The sequence below is a fragment of the Chelonia mydas genome, chromosome 1, assembly GCF_015237465.2.
Source record: "Chelonia mydas isolate rCheMyd1 chromosome 1, rCheMyd1.pri.v2, whole genome shotgun sequence".
Lineage (NCBI taxonomy): Eukaryota > Metazoa > Chordata > Testudines > Cheloniidae > Chelonia > Chelonia mydas.
The window spans coordinates 231046375-231061831 of record NC_057849.1 but is presented as its reverse complement, the minus strand read 5'-3'; the positions used below and the strand labels follow the sequence as shown (position 1 = coordinate 231061831).

General features: G+C 40.7%; 1 protein-coding gene across 17 annotated transcripts in view; it reads left to right on the top strand.

Annotated features, from left to right (window-relative positions):
• SOX5 (SRY-box transcription factor 5) overlaps window positions 1-15457 on the top strand; it is a 402743-nt gene that overhangs the window by 370142 nt on the left and 17144 nt on the right. For all 17 annotated transcript variants that reach the window (XM_043538849.1, XM_037915855.2, XM_037915826.2 and 14 more), the window contains exons 12-13: window positions 12903-13011; window positions 13889-14062. In XM_043538849.1, the coding sequence (XP_043394784.1) occupies window positions 12903-13011; window positions 13889-14062 (283 nt within the window). The remainder of the gene's footprint in view (window positions 1-12902; window positions 13012-13888; window positions 14063-15457) is intronic.

Below are 15457 nucleotides of genomic sequence, written 5' to 3'. Positions count from 1 at the left end.
TCACATGACCCAGTGGCTAGTTTTCATGTTCCCAGCTGGGATGGGTCTTTGTAGATGGGCAGTGCTCTCAGTTGTAAGGCAGGAGTCAGACAGAGAGAAATTGTGTGGGATTGGAGAGGCATTATGCTAGAGGAGGCATAAGCAGGAAAAGAGATTGAAAAGTGACTAGGATTTTTGGATGCCTTGATTTGTGGCACCCAACACTTTATGGGTACTTTAATTTCAGAGGGTTTTAGTAAAATCTACATAATGAATGTAGATTTTACTGAAACGTATTTTAATTGGGAATGCAATAAAATATATTTTTAAAATTCTTTTCTTGGAAATGCTTCAAGATAAATCAGAAGTGTGTATGTGTGTGTTTTTCTGGTTTCTTGGAAACCCAGGAACATAGTTTTATTTATAATTGTGATCTACAGTTAATTATAGCTTGTTACTTACTCTACATAAACAATATTACCTTTTATACATGTAGCTCAAACAGTGCAGATTTTCATCCAGACCAAACACTGCAGTGGGCAGCATCAGAAAGTGGACTATGATCTACTTATTCAGCCCAAAACCTCACATTCTTCTATACATTGAAGGTACACAACCACAGGTACTGGCATGTGTGTGCATGCATACAAACACACAATGCACTCATATACAAATACACAACACGTGTGTGCATACAACAGATGCGTATGCTCCACTACAAAAAGCTAGCCAGAAATTTGTATATACACTCAGAACCTATAAACAAGTAAACACACATTACATACTCACATATCTGTAAACACACACACACACACACACACACACAGAGGTGTGCATGGAAACAGCTCCACAAATACACATTCATATGTGTTCAGGTATGCTCCATTAAATAGACATACTAATATCTGAGTGCTGTGCACACCTATAAATACACAAGCAGCGCTCGCGCACACACACACACTAACCAACCGTAAGTGTTTCTTAACCTATGATACCAGTTCCCTCACTTATTGCTGAGAGTACATCCCTCTTCTAAAAGGCTTTGACATGTACTTGTCTGCTGGGTTGTAACTAAAGAGCTATTTGTAACAATATTTATTCCAGCATTGTAAGCAGAAGCCTGTTTTATTACTCATGCTTTTGGAACAGTAGGTCCAGGATGCCTTTCCTCTCATTTCCACCCACCCCATCTCCCATCAGCCTCCTCACTCCCTTCCTCCACCCCCACCCCTCTGTCTCTCTCTTCCCTTTAACAGAGTGCCAAACATGAAATGACAGTGACCAATGTTGACTTAATGTGGATGTTTAATAATGAAAAAAGTGTGTCAGTTCCAGTGTTAGTTACAAATGGCACTAAGTGTATCGGGTGGCAGCCCTGTAATAATTTTACATCCATCATTCTTTCCGGATGCCTCACTGGTTGCCTGATGGATGGGGCCAGCAGAGTTAACTCTTAAGGAACTGCAGTGGTCTGCTGAGCTGAAGTGAATCCAGCCTATCCTTTCCCCTAAGGGGAGGTGAGGAAGTGCATTATGATGAATCCTGAGCTACCAGATGCTGCTCTTTGAGAAATAGAAAACTGGAGCTCACTTCACTGAAGGCATGGGGAAAAGCTGCTATAAAATGGGATTTTAATTTTTTTTCAGTTGAGTTTTTGATTTAAATAATATATTGTTCTTCCTAAACGCTAAATTGGAGCTGGAGTTCCCAAAGGGGGGGCAGATCCAAAGCACACGGAAGCCAGTGAGAGTTTTTCCATTGACCTGAAAGGGCTTTGGATAGGGCCCATAGTGAGCAGGCTGTGGATATAGAAAAGCAAGGGAAGGCAGGAATTGGGGGCAGTTAAATTGTTCTTGTTTTCTAAGCTGAAGGAAACCACTGGAAATTAATCAGAGGTACAGCGCTTCCATTCTGTACCAAAGTGCTCTGCAAAAGTTAAACCCTGCTCATTTTAATGGCCCATGTAGTATTTTGCTTGAAAAATACTGTAGCATTTCTGCTGGCTAGCAAAGGCTTTACTGCACAGACACGTTATATACATTTATACATCAAACTCAGTGTACGTGTAATATATGTGTCCTGTAATTTGTAGCCCTCTCTATTTCTCATTGCTTGGAAAACACTAGAAAAGATTAATAGTATAATATTTTTGTTCTGTTCTCAGAGTGCAGAGAGAGATGTCTATTTATAATTTTTATACTATGTGGGGACGAAGGGCTTTTTTGTGACAACGGACTCTTAGAGACTCCAAATCACCCTCCAACACAGAAGCTAACATGTGGTCCCTGGTTTTTCCTATCCATCCTGCACACCCAGAAAAACCTTCTTAATTCTGTTTTGCTGAGATTCTTTGCCAGTGGAAATTTCTTGAATGCAGGGTAAGGTGGAAGGGATTGCAATCCTCTTTGTTAATGCTATCAACGGAGAGCAACCAGTTTTCAAAGAGCACGACAACAAGGCAAGCAGGTATTATGTCATCGCCCATCCATCACTCTGTATGTCAGCCTTTCAATAAGTCCAATCAACAAAGCTTCTGAATCTAGTGTCTTAAGACCCCTGAAGCGTCTTTATTATTTTTTTAATTGAATTAAAATACATTTTAATATATTTAAAATACATTGCACAAACTGCAAAGATCAGGTTGTTTTTGCCCAGCATTGCTAACTAAGCATTAAACATTTTGATTTGTTTGAGCTTAAAGTGTAGTCCATTTTTTCCCATTTGCTTCTTGGGGTTTGCGTATATTTACAGCCTCTGCAGTTAATGGCCACATGCCTTATTTTCACAGATGGCCAGTGGAAGACTTTTTTCCTTCTTCTTCTCTCTCTCTTTTTAATAGAGCCTGCTTTTGGTTTTGCTACATTTGTCACAGTGCCACTACTTTCAGCTAGCGAGTGCCCACGCATGATTATGGGATGAGGTTTTTGTCAAACTTTACGTGGATTCCTCCTTTTCATTTTAAAGCAAACTTTTTGTTGGTTTGGTTTTTTTCATCCCTGCTCAAAGCTCATATAAATATATAAAGGGGAAATCGTGTGTTTTTCGGATACGTCATTATGGTGGGGAGGCATGGGCAGGGTTAGCTAATAAAAATGAGCGACGCACCAGGGAGGGACGAATTTTGCCCACAGATGTGCGTGTGCAATTCCCATTGAGATCAGTAGGAACAGCACACAAACATGTGAGGGAAGAACCCTGGGTCCTATAGTGATGCCAAAGTCTGAATGGGCATGTAGCCTGGATTCTCTGTTCACTCCTTGGAGTAATCACCCCTCCTAATCGAGTTCAAAAGAACATTTGCAGCGTAGCATGGGGAAGCTGCACCTGAAGCTACCTATACCATACTCAGCATTACTAACCCCAGACTTTCAAAACACATGAGTCAGTCCCTCTCCCCATCTCAAAATCAAGGCTTAAAAAAAGCCTCGTTTTGTTTTTTAATTTGCCTTGCAGTTTCTGAGCCTCTCAGGGTCACGATTTTAAACTCTTCTCTACCACCATGAAGACTGGAAACCTTTTTTATTTATTTTTTAATTAAAACTTAGATTCTCACAAAATGATAGCACCAGGAGCTGGAGCTTTAAGTAAAACATCAGCTATGGTCACAATAAAATCATGGCCAGAGTAAGCAGAACCTGGGCTTCGTTCTCCTCTAACTCTCAATTGTGTAAATTGGGAGTACACCCACTAAAATCAAAGGAGTTAAACTGGTGTTAGTGAGAGGATGACCAGACCCTTTAGTCTGGACTGTCAGGCTTTTGCCAGTGCTAAAATGCATGTATTCATTTATTTGAATTACAAACAGCCTCTGGCATCCTGGTGTGTGTAGAACTCCGCTCTTTGTTGGAATGAGAACGATGTTGATCCTGGTGAGTAAACAAGTCAGGCATAAGTACAGTTTGGAAAATCTGGCAGTTTTCTACTCAGGAGATAATCTAGATGGAAAATGTGTGAATTTCTTTATTAGGGCAGAGAGCATTGCTGAAATGTTAGGCAGCGGCTTAGCAGCTTTCACAGCTAGGAAAAAAATTGGAAGAAAATAGTATATACATATGTAATGCTTTTAAGTAATTGAGTCACTCATTGTTTAGTAAACAATTACCAGCAAAGTGGAGTCCGCTTTCTTAACTTTCTGTTTATGTGATGCAGGCCCTCCCTCTCCGGATATCCTGTATGGGCTGTGATTTCCAGCTCACTTCATTTTTGGTGTCCCACACCTTTTCTCTGATTAACCCTTCATTGTCGTCATAGACCAAATGTTATGGCATTTTCTCTTCTGCTGGGAGGAATGCTAATACTTTGTGTTTATATTCCATTTTTCACCCATATATCTCAAAGCATTTTACAAAGGTGGGTATCTTTATCTCCATTTTACAGATGGAGAAATTGAGGCACAGAGAGGTTGTGTGACTTACCCAAGCATGTCAGCTGTGAAGTCAGGAATAGAAACCAGGTTCCCTGACTTCCAACCTAGTCTCAGTTCAGTAGATCACTGCTGTGTTCGGTTGAGAATCAGTCTGGAATCAACATGGCAAAACCTTTTGTAGGAAGGAAACAGCTGCCTACACTCCTTTTCCTACCTCTCCTCCACCCCTTCTCCGAGAAAAGGGGCTTCCACTTTTTTTTTTGAAGTCTTGACTATTAACTTACAGAGGTCACCACCAAAATACATACCGGACCGCTAAGCCCTCTTCATCTTTGCAAAGATAATTCCCTGTTCCTTTAGATTTGCTGCTTTTGACCATCTTTAAAACAGTGTGCTTTAGGCAAAATGTTTTCTAAACAGCACCTTATTTGTTGAGGGAGTTTAAGTTTGTGGAATGAAACATTAATAAATACATTGGGGGCCTGATCCAGAGGCCATTGAAATCAATGGGAGTCTTTCCATTCACTTCAAAGGTCTCTAAGTCAGGCACGGTGTGAATTCAGTGCTTGTGAAAGGTGCTGTATGGCAGCTCTGGAAATTGAAGGCTTATATCCACAAACAAGTGCAGCACAGGAAGTAAACATGCATACTCCATTCCACTAATGCCCATTAGTTCAATCTGGAGTCCACCTCTGAGGATGAAAGACTAGTTAAGACTTTGCACAGTCAATTCAGAGCGTCTCTGTTTTATAATCAGGACAACTTTTTCCTAGAACAGCTGCTAGGACACCTGTTTACCGAGACCACCAAGGCATTTCATATATGTCACTAAACAGCTTTCAGTCACTTTTGAACCAAGAGTTCAAACGATTGGGTTTGAACAGAGAACCAGCAGTCAAAGGGTTTGTACCCACTTCCCAAACCATCCAGTCCCAGTTGAGACTGGAATTGAAGAGTTTTAAAACAAGTACCATAAAATCAGAAAGGCCCCTCAAATGAGGAGTGTTGTTTTATTTCTTTTAATTCTACTTTTAGATTTGGTGAGTGGATTATTATTCCATAGACAAGAAAGAGATCTCAAATAAGTAAGAGTGAAAGAGCTGAGGGGGTGGTGAATGCGTTGTTTCTTCATATTTAACTTCGATGCAGCAACAACAACAAAATCCCCAACTGATAAATTGTTGTGACATTATAAATAATCTTTCATCTTCTTTGGTGGTCCATAGAGTTTATATAATTGGAAGGTTAAAACCCTTCTTTGTTGTTTCTTCCCTTTTCATTAGTACAGTAGAAGACTATAAAATAGTGCAGCCAGAAGGGGTTTAACAATTATTAAGTCAACATTTGAAAGTCTCACTCTATTTTATCATTTTATGCATGTGCTTTTAATGAGTTTTATAGCCCTACAAGCAGGGTCCATTGTAATAGTTGATCTGTAGCTGATCTTATTATATTTTATTTTGCTTTTCCTGATAACACATGTCACCAGCACGAATCTCAGTTTCACAATCAGAGAGGAAGTATGGTCTTGTGGTCATGGCACTGGATTGGGATTCAGGAGATCTGAGTCCAAATCCTGGCACCACCACACACTTCCTGTGTGACCTTGGGCAAGTCACTTAACTTCTCTGTCTTGGGTTCCTATCTGTAAAACAGGGATATAAATACTTCCCTACTCCACAAGGGTGTTGTGAGGATGAACTCATTAATGTGTGAGAGATATTATGATAAGCAGCTTAGAAAAACCCCTTCCCAAAAACACAGAATCAAATTCACTCTTGGAGTAAGAATGCAAAAGTCATTCCCTTATGTCACCAGTGGGCTTACCCCATAGTATTTAAAATGGGAAATCTTCTCCCTGCATCTGGATATAAATAAAAACAACATCTACAGGTATTTGGCATGTTCTAGGAGGTAAAATACAGAACTAAGGGCCTGACCCTTCAGTTCAGTGCATACAAGCTCCCAGGTTCTATTCCCATCTCTGCTTCTGTATTCCGTGAGAGCTAGTCTACACCAGAAACGCTACATCAGCACAGCTGCTCTGATGCAGCTGTGCCGCTGTAGCACGTCTGGTGAAGATACTATATTCCGACGGGAGAGAGCTCTCCTGTCAGCATGATAAATCCATTATACGCCCCTAGCTCACTGGGGAGTGGTAAGATTCCATTAAGAACTTTGGATGAAAGGCAATGTATAAATGCAGATTATTACGATGCTTATTACTTCAGTGGACTCAGGACCTCCACTTGGGATTTTGTGACTGAGAAAAGGTTAGTTTAAAAATCTCTCACTTATGTCTGATAATGGGATAGGACTCATTCTTTATATGGGCTAGAAAAAATATTTTAAGGTGGCTTCTCAGAGGACAACTAAGATCTCCAATGTGGTTATCCAGCCAGAGAACGTTTTTCTGTAGCCAAGCTGAAAGGAGCTTATATTGCAAGGCCCTCTTGCATGGACTAGTGCCTAATCTGATCTGACCGGCACTTAAAAACTCCTATGTGCGCTGATGGAGTGGTATATGTGAAGCTATTAATAACTGTGGTGTACTGAGTGGAGTCTCTGTGCTCACCACTATACAACACAGTGCTGTGGGCTCTACCTTGGAGCCTTACAATCAAAGGCTGGTTTGAAAACTAGCCTCTCACCTCAGTTTTTCTGGTAAATGTTGCCATCCAGCAGATTTGCTCCATATTGGCCTTTAGGAATTAGCCACGTTTTCTTCCCTTAGTGCAGTATGTGGCACAACTGGGTGACCAGAATCAGAGGGGCACCTAACAAAGTATCAGGGCATGCAACCTGTCCATTTCTTCTGCTCAATACTGTATATTATTGGGAACTTAAGACAGAGGGCCATTTGCTCAGTCAATGCACTCGGGATTTTAAAGTGCAAGATCTGACAAGCAAGATATGAAAATTTCATTGATAAAGACCAAGTTTGTGGTTCATCCAGGCTGCTGGACAAAAGGATTTTGCTTAGTCTGGTCCTGTCAGTTCACTTGGAATAAGAAGAACATGAACTTGATAGCTGTGACACTCTAGACACTCTAGAGTGGCTGCATCCCTATGAGCACAAAAAATGTATGCATATCAAACCTGAATGAAAATATTCATATCAAGGAAAATGGGTATAGGTGGAGGGGGAATTGAATACGGAAGAGTGGACAGCTTCAGTAAAACGTTTAACCTTGAATTACACAATTTGAGAAAGGCTTTTGGCAAAAGACAACCTTAACAGAGGTCAGCATACTCTAAGTGTTTGCCAAGTACCCCGGCCAAATGAATGTCTCAATGGGGAGATCTGTCACCATGGGCCCAGCATTCACATTGCCCTACTGAATTATGGAGTAATTCAAGAATGGAAGCATGCACATAATCTCAGATGCATGTTCAGCATTCTTACCGGAGCCAAAATGAGGTGGGGGGAGGGAAAAGGGTGATTAGGGGAATATATCAGAGCGTCTTCATTTTCCAAATCTTCCAAGGTTTTGATTCATATCTGTGAAGCAGTAGGAGGAGTTCTGGCAAAGGTCATCTGTCTGTTCAACAGATGTTTTGACTCCTCATGCTTTGTTTCTTATATAAGACAGAGAGAGAGAGAGATGGCAATCGAGTTCTTGTCATTTTTAGATCAGTGTTTTGTTAAGTTATGACAGCTATCCATGACAGAGAGCCAAGTAACTTTTGCAGCTGACCATGTAACTGAGTCTGACTTGTGATGCTTAGTCATTTTATTTGGTTCGGGACACTGTGTGTGTGTACATATTCTTTTCTTTCTTTCTTTTAAAAAATATAATTAGAACATTGCTTGGAGGCCTGCCACTGACTCTCCAACAGATTACTTTCTTTGGTTATAATGCCTTAAAAAACTTCTCATCTGTTTGTGGCTATTAACTCTTCCTGATTAGCTGTACTCTGTAGGACCATTTAAGCCAATTTGGAAGTATTTTCTCATGTGTATTTTTCTGATTTTGTCTGTCACTTCTATAGTTCTCTGGCCCTCTTGAGTGGGGCTATTTGCAGGATTGCTCCTTACAATGTATTTTCTACTGCTTTGTCTATTATGCTTTTAAATGACCCAAGCAATGGGGCTTTATTGCTCCCACAGTGAGACTATGTTACAATCTAATTGAACTGACCATTAGGATAGTTTCCCTCAATCTCTAATTTTGTCACAGAATCACAGATGTTACAAATGGAAAAATATCTATGAGCTCCTCTAGGGCCTGATCCAAATTCCACTGAAGTCAAAAGAAAGATTCAGAGGGGGCTGGCTCAAGCCCCTAGTCCAACGCTGGGCCAGGGCAGGGTTTTTCCCTACTGTATATTTTCATGTGGCTTGGACACTCATTTTAAATGACTCTTTTTCAAGTAGCCCTTGTATCACGTCTGTGGGTCTGGGCGAGTTCTACGAATCCCAACAACAAATCTGGTATTACCTGATCCAGGTTGTAACAGATGACATTCACTCACTGCTCATATCAGTGGTTTTCAACCTTTTTTCATTTGCGGACACCCTAAAAAAATTTTCAAATGGAGGTGTGGACCCCTTTGGAAATCTTAGACATAATCTGTGGACCCCCAGGGGTCCGTGGGCCACAGGTTGAAAACCACTGGCTTATCGTGGATGGTATTTGCTACTTGAAGTATTTTAGGGAATATCAATCTATTTCCTTCAAAAATCTTAGCACTGGAGGGATCTTTCAGGACATCATGAGAATGAAACTCCCCTCCTCCCCCCAAAAAGCTATGATATAATTGCTAAAATGAGTTCAGGGCCTAGCTCAATGCAAAGTGCACTGATGTATCATTTCTTTCTGACCTTCAGTGGCAAGTAACAACTGCGCTCATCCCTGTGCCACTGAGCCCATCATTTGTAGCACCTGGCAGCCTTCGTATCATTTATTATGTACTTACACAACTACTGCGGTGATAGGGAGCAGTGGGAGTTTTAAGTACTCGTAACTGGCTACCAAATTACGGTAACTATGATTAATGGATCCTTTTTATGTGTGAACTTGAAACCACTGTGTATCCCTATTTGGAGTCACTAAATAGATTTTATGAGATGAGGGTGGATTGGCATTATCAGCATGTTGCAGTTAATTTGTGGGGGGAGGAGAGCCCTTGTTCCATTGTTGCTTGTATGTGGCCATTAGTATTTTCAACTTGCATTGAAATATCATCTGAGAAAGGTAAGAGAGAGGGTTCCAGCTAATGAGATACTGCTACCCACCTAGTGTAACCCCCTTCGGTAAAACAATAAGGGATCATTGTGTTTAGCTGTGCTTTTCACGTCTGGAGCTCCTTTCTACTGATCATCATTTTGTGTTACACGTGTTTGTTTTATGCTTCTTTTTTTTTTTTTTTTTAACGTCAGGTTTGGAGGAAAACTGCTGCAGCTTGTTTAGTGGTTAGACTGCATGACTGGGAGTCAGAACATGACCCCTGTGCCTAGGATTTTATAAAAGTGCCTATCACTACAGTATCTTTGTACTTGTGTTCTGTCCTCAAGTCTACCACTTTTCCTCGTTTACTGCATGACCTTGGGAGGGAGAGTTTCTGTGCCCAATTTACACATCTGTTGCATGAGTAAAATAGTGCCCACTTCACACAGAGCACTGAGTTTTAATGAGACTTTCAAAAGTGCTTTGAGAGCATCTACATGAAATGTGCTATTCAGGTACCACATCTTATTATGAATCATACATGGTGACTTTCATTCCCCACCTTCTGTTGTGCCCCAGTAGGAGTTTTGCCTGTGTAAGGACTGCAGGATTTAGCCTCTCCCTCCAGTTCGCCAAGGTATTAATTGATTATTTTCCTCTTTATTTGGATAATCATTGTTCCCACACTGGGTGCTTCTGGATTTTTCTTTGAAATAACTGTGTTTCCTTGCTTCGGTAGCTGCTAGTTGTTACTGAAGTGTAACAGCTGTACCCTTTTTGACTTACAGGCTGCTCTGATATATTGTAATTAAAGATAAATAACACATTCCCTCTCTCCCCCTCCTCAGCCCCCATATGCCATCCTCTCCCTTTCCCTGTTCTTGGACTGACTGATGGCTAACGTAAGCCATGGCACAAAGGGACAATGACAAAAGCGCAGCGTACTTTTGACATCATCTGTTTCAGAGTGACATCCTGTGAGAATTAGCTCGACTTCCACTTTATAGTTACTAATTGAATTATTTCATTATACTGCATGTTTTAGTAGCGGCCGGTTAGGGATTGCCTTGATGCTGAAACGTAGTCTGGGCTTCCCTCTGATCACTTGTACCTCTGAGCCTTCTGGTGAGTCAGCTCAAAGCCATGTGGCAGAACAGTACAGCTCAAGAACTCGGCATTCTTCTGTTGTTCCTTTCTGTCCTCCGATGACCATTTTTCCTCTCTCACACTTCATCTAATGTGACTGAACCTCAAAATGCCAGACTCTTTGCAAGATGGACAGATGGACTTGTTAAGTCAAAGCGTGATAACAACCTATACCCAGTGTGCGCTTTGTAAATTGCACAGCAGAATATTCCATGACTGTAAGACTGAATCAAATCATGTTGGTGGAATGTGGTTCTGAATGTAACTGCCCCCAACTTTAAGAGCTGCATTTACTACATAAAGAAGAGCTGTTAAGCCAGTGGTCTTTGCGCTCTCAGCTCCGTTTCTCTAAGAGGTTAAAATATGATTCAGGAAAAACCACGTTTTAGTCTAAAAAAGAATTTTAAATATCCCATCATATACCCAAATATCAGAAGACAGCGGAGGTTTTTGATACTTTAGGCTGACAGTGATTTTTTTTTTAAATGGCCTCTGCCTTAAATAGGTTTGGACTATATCATTATGGTCTCGGGAAGTTGAGGGTAAATTGTTTCTTGAGAAAACCATTGACTTGCATTATAGATATGAGATCCATTGCAGGGGGAAACAAAGTAAACTTATTACTGATTTTCTTTCTGAATACTCTCACATTGTGTTGGAAATGAGTGATGGGCTAACTTAAGTAGGGTAAGTAGTTTGGTTCAGTTATACACCTGAAAAGCTTGGGTGATTATTTGAAGCTTCTCCAAACTAACTGAATCTGATGTGGCTGGAAATGTCACAAACACTTTCTCGCTTGTGCTAGGCTGGCCCTGCTGTTTCTAGTTGGATTGAAAATACCACAAGAACAGTTTGTCTTGCATTGTTTTGGCAGTAATGCATCCAGGTGCAGCCAGAACCCAGAAGTGCAGAGGTGAGCCAAGATGGAAGACACTGGGGTGGGATAGGGAGTTAACACAATATTACAGAAAACTTTGGGGTGTTGAAAGCAGAAGTGTGCTCTAAGGTTCATCTCTAAATTTTAAGAAAAGCCTTGTCAAATACAAGCTACATTAGTTTAAATCTTTGGTTGAACCCCAGATCAAATTTATGGATCACCTCTCCATTTGTTTTTTTTTTCTTTCCTGCTTTCTTCTACAATATGACGAATTATCAGGCTACATATAATCATTCTAGGGTCCCAGATTGCCAGGTGATCTGATGTTGTTTTTTAGTTTTGTTGAAATCTGACAGTCATCAAGAAAGGAACATATATCAACAGAGTGGTAAATTTTCCTTCAGGAAAAAGCTCAAAAGGATTTTTTCAACCAGAGTCACTTATAATTTGACACCATACCATTTTGTTAGCTTTGCAAATGGAAAACTGTCTACATTTTGAAAATATGGTATTGTTTTCCAGAAAGATTTATTCTTACACAGATTAATGCCAGAAAAATAGCATATTTATGCAGAACATACCTCAGTACAAACAACAGATAGATGGAAAATGGAACTCCTTTGCACTGGTAGATTTAAGCAATTCAAAAAGAGGAAGGGATGTTGGAATTATCTGCCTTGGGATATAGTGCTGGCAGGATCTTTAGACATTGTAGCCTGATCAATTTTTTTAATTGGCAGCATATACTGTCTTGCTGCAATCCAGGGATCCTGTTTCTTTCATGTCATAGATAGTTGTGACAGGGATGGGGCAGAGCATTCTAGATGAGAACACCAACCACTGCCCAAAATTCAGATTGAGTCGAAACTGAACCTTTCCTGGGACATGAAAAAGTTTAGTATTTGCTTCCATAGATTGCTTGCAAAAATACTAATAAAAACAATTAAGAGAAATGTTGTATGTCTCTGCATTTTGAATTTAGGCTGGGAGGAGAAATGGAGCTTCAGATATACTGCAAGAAAGCCTGCACCTTCTCAATTTCCAAACCAGTTTTGACAACTCAGGGGTATAGCAAAGTCAAATATGCACCGTGCATCCAAAGTTTTGGGTGCTTAACTGAACCAAATTTTACAGCCTTACAAGGTTTACTCATCACTACCCCTAATCAGCCAAATTTTAAAATGGAATAGTAGACTCTTAAATCATATCCATCCCAGAAAAAAATGTGCGTGTGTGTTTTTAAAGACTTTGCCCAATAAACTTTTCAGGTTTATTATTCCCCTTCCCTCCCAATTCTTCTAAATTACCTATGAACTTTGCAATTGGATTTCCTGATCCAAGTCCAGTCATCTTCTCCATACAGGACAAAACAACACTGGATAGCTTGACTCAACAGCTGGCAGTAAAACAGAATGAAGACGGGAAGTTTAGCCATGCTATGATGGATTTCAACATGAGTGGGGATTCTGACGGTCAGTAGGAATTACTTATCCTTATTTCTAGTTATGTATGTGCAGAAGAACACAAACTCCGTTTTGGGGGATGGAAGTGAAGGGCTGGGATAAAGCGGGGAGTGGCCACTAACCAAGGCAGGAGAAATTATTCATACTGTGGTGTTTTAGGTCCATGGGCAATTTTATCGTTCTGTGTCATGCATTCCATTTGTCAAGGCTGGACCAAGAACACATTTATGATTGTAAAAATAAAGAAAAGGAAATAATTAGATGTTGGATAACTGAGATCACACAGATTACAGAGCTGATCATCTATAGATGATGCATATGCTAGGTCTGTGGGAGCTTGTTTGGATTTGATGAAGCAAGCTTAATGCTGTTTTCTATCTCTGCGATTGCTTTTTTATTGTGGAGGTGTAAGCACAAGCAGAGGCAGCTGTGCAAATGTTCATTTGCTAGTTAGGGACTTGCTTAAAAAAGGCCCACCTGATGTTGCCATATATTAACACCGTTCTCATCACAAAGGAGGTTGGAAACAAGTAATGCAATACATTCAACATATTGTAAATGAGAGAAAAAACAAACAAACCTGCATTCATAAACGTTGTTTTTTAGGTTATTAAGCAGTAAAAGAATGTTAAAAGAGCTTTACATTTTTTGTCTGCAAAAATGAATGTGGCTCTTCATCAGATCAGATTTATACCATATCCTACTGTACTTTACCAATATAATGATAAACTAGACACAAGAAAAAAGAATATGATACACCTGAATGAGTCAAGGAGAAGAGAAAGCATGGTGAATACAGTTTGAACATATGTTTATTGAACGTGCCCTATGTGATGAAGGTTACGCAAAGCACAAATTGGGTATGATTTTTTTCCCCTCTTTTTAGGAAGTGCAGGTGTCTCAGAATCTAGAATTTATCGGGAATCCAGAGGGCGTGGAAGTAATGAACCTCATATCAAGCGTCCAATGAATGCCTTCATGGTGTGGGCTAAAGATGAGCGAAGGAAGATCCTTCAAGCCTTCCCTGACATGCACAACTCCAACATTAGCAAGATACTGGGTAAGGAAATTAACAGAGCACTGTATTTTCTGTAGCACAACTCCTTGGTTTTGACTGAATATTTCAGAGAGATTTTAGGGCCTGACTGATAGTTCCTAGACCCTCTGCATACCCACATCGTAGTTATGGCAAGAACAACAGCAATACAAGGTTCGCCATGCTGCCCGACAGTATGCATCAGCCATAAACTGGAGAGCCCATTCAGCTTTCCAGTTGTGGTGGTGTTTTTGGTGCGAAGACACTGGCCTTCCGGGAACTAGACAGAACACCAGCTCATTCCCACGAGCCACTGAATAATCATGAGATGACTTTTTGTTAAATTTTTTGATGTCAGCTTTTGTTTACTGACTCTTATCTATTTTTTTATGAGGCTGCCCACCATAGTATCTGATTCATAACCTAGTGTGCTGCGTTCAAATGAATGATCTAAAGATGAAAGATCCTGTATCCTAAAATATGTCTCTTTTTAAAAAAACTGGTAGGTAGTATGATATTTCGGTCATATTACCCATCTCTCTAATGCATGATCCATACACCAAGGATATTCTGAGAAGATTCACTTAATCAGAGAAGAAACATCAGAACGTATGTGTATATCCCCATCCACTCTCTGTATCCCACACAATACATATTTGCCACGGATATCAGCTAGTAAATCCCATGCACCAGTCTTCCGACTCTTCTATACTTACTTAAACACTTAGGGCAAATTCTCCCCTACATTAGACCCCTGGGACACTTTGAAGAGTAGAAAGGGAATAACTGAGGACTCATATGAATTTGGCTCATAGGGCTAGATTCACAAAGGAACATAGGCACGGGGAGGCTGAGTGTTGCCATGCCTAAATTTTAGGTGCCTAGAAAATCACTGGGATCCTCAAAGCCTGAGTAGGCACCCAGGCTCTCTATTCAGTGAATGGAGACAGCTGGGTGCCTTAGAATGACATTCACAGAAGTCAGCAGGCTAGGCAGCTATTTGCATAAACTAGCCAATGGGAGATGCGAAGCCGAGGCTAAAACCTGCTCCTTTTTCAGAGAGGTGCCTAAGTCCAGGCTCCAGGGAGTTGCCTCCCTCTGCTTGGGATTCTCAGCTGCAGCCCCTCTCTTAACCACTGTGGTGGTGGCAGAGGGGGATGAGCTTCCTCATAACTTTTAGCCCAGTGGCTAGGGTACTCACCTGCAATGTGGGAGATGCCCAGTTCAAGTCCCAGCTCTGCCTGAAGTGGAGAAGGGATTTGAACTAGTATCTGACACCTTTTAGGTGCATGTTCTAACCACTAGGCTATGGGATAGCCTGAGGTTGGGCTTCCTCAGTCTCTCCTCTTGAAGCTGTTCCATTGTGGCTACATAACGAAAGAATCATTGTGCTAGAGAGAGAGAACAAACATGAGCAAG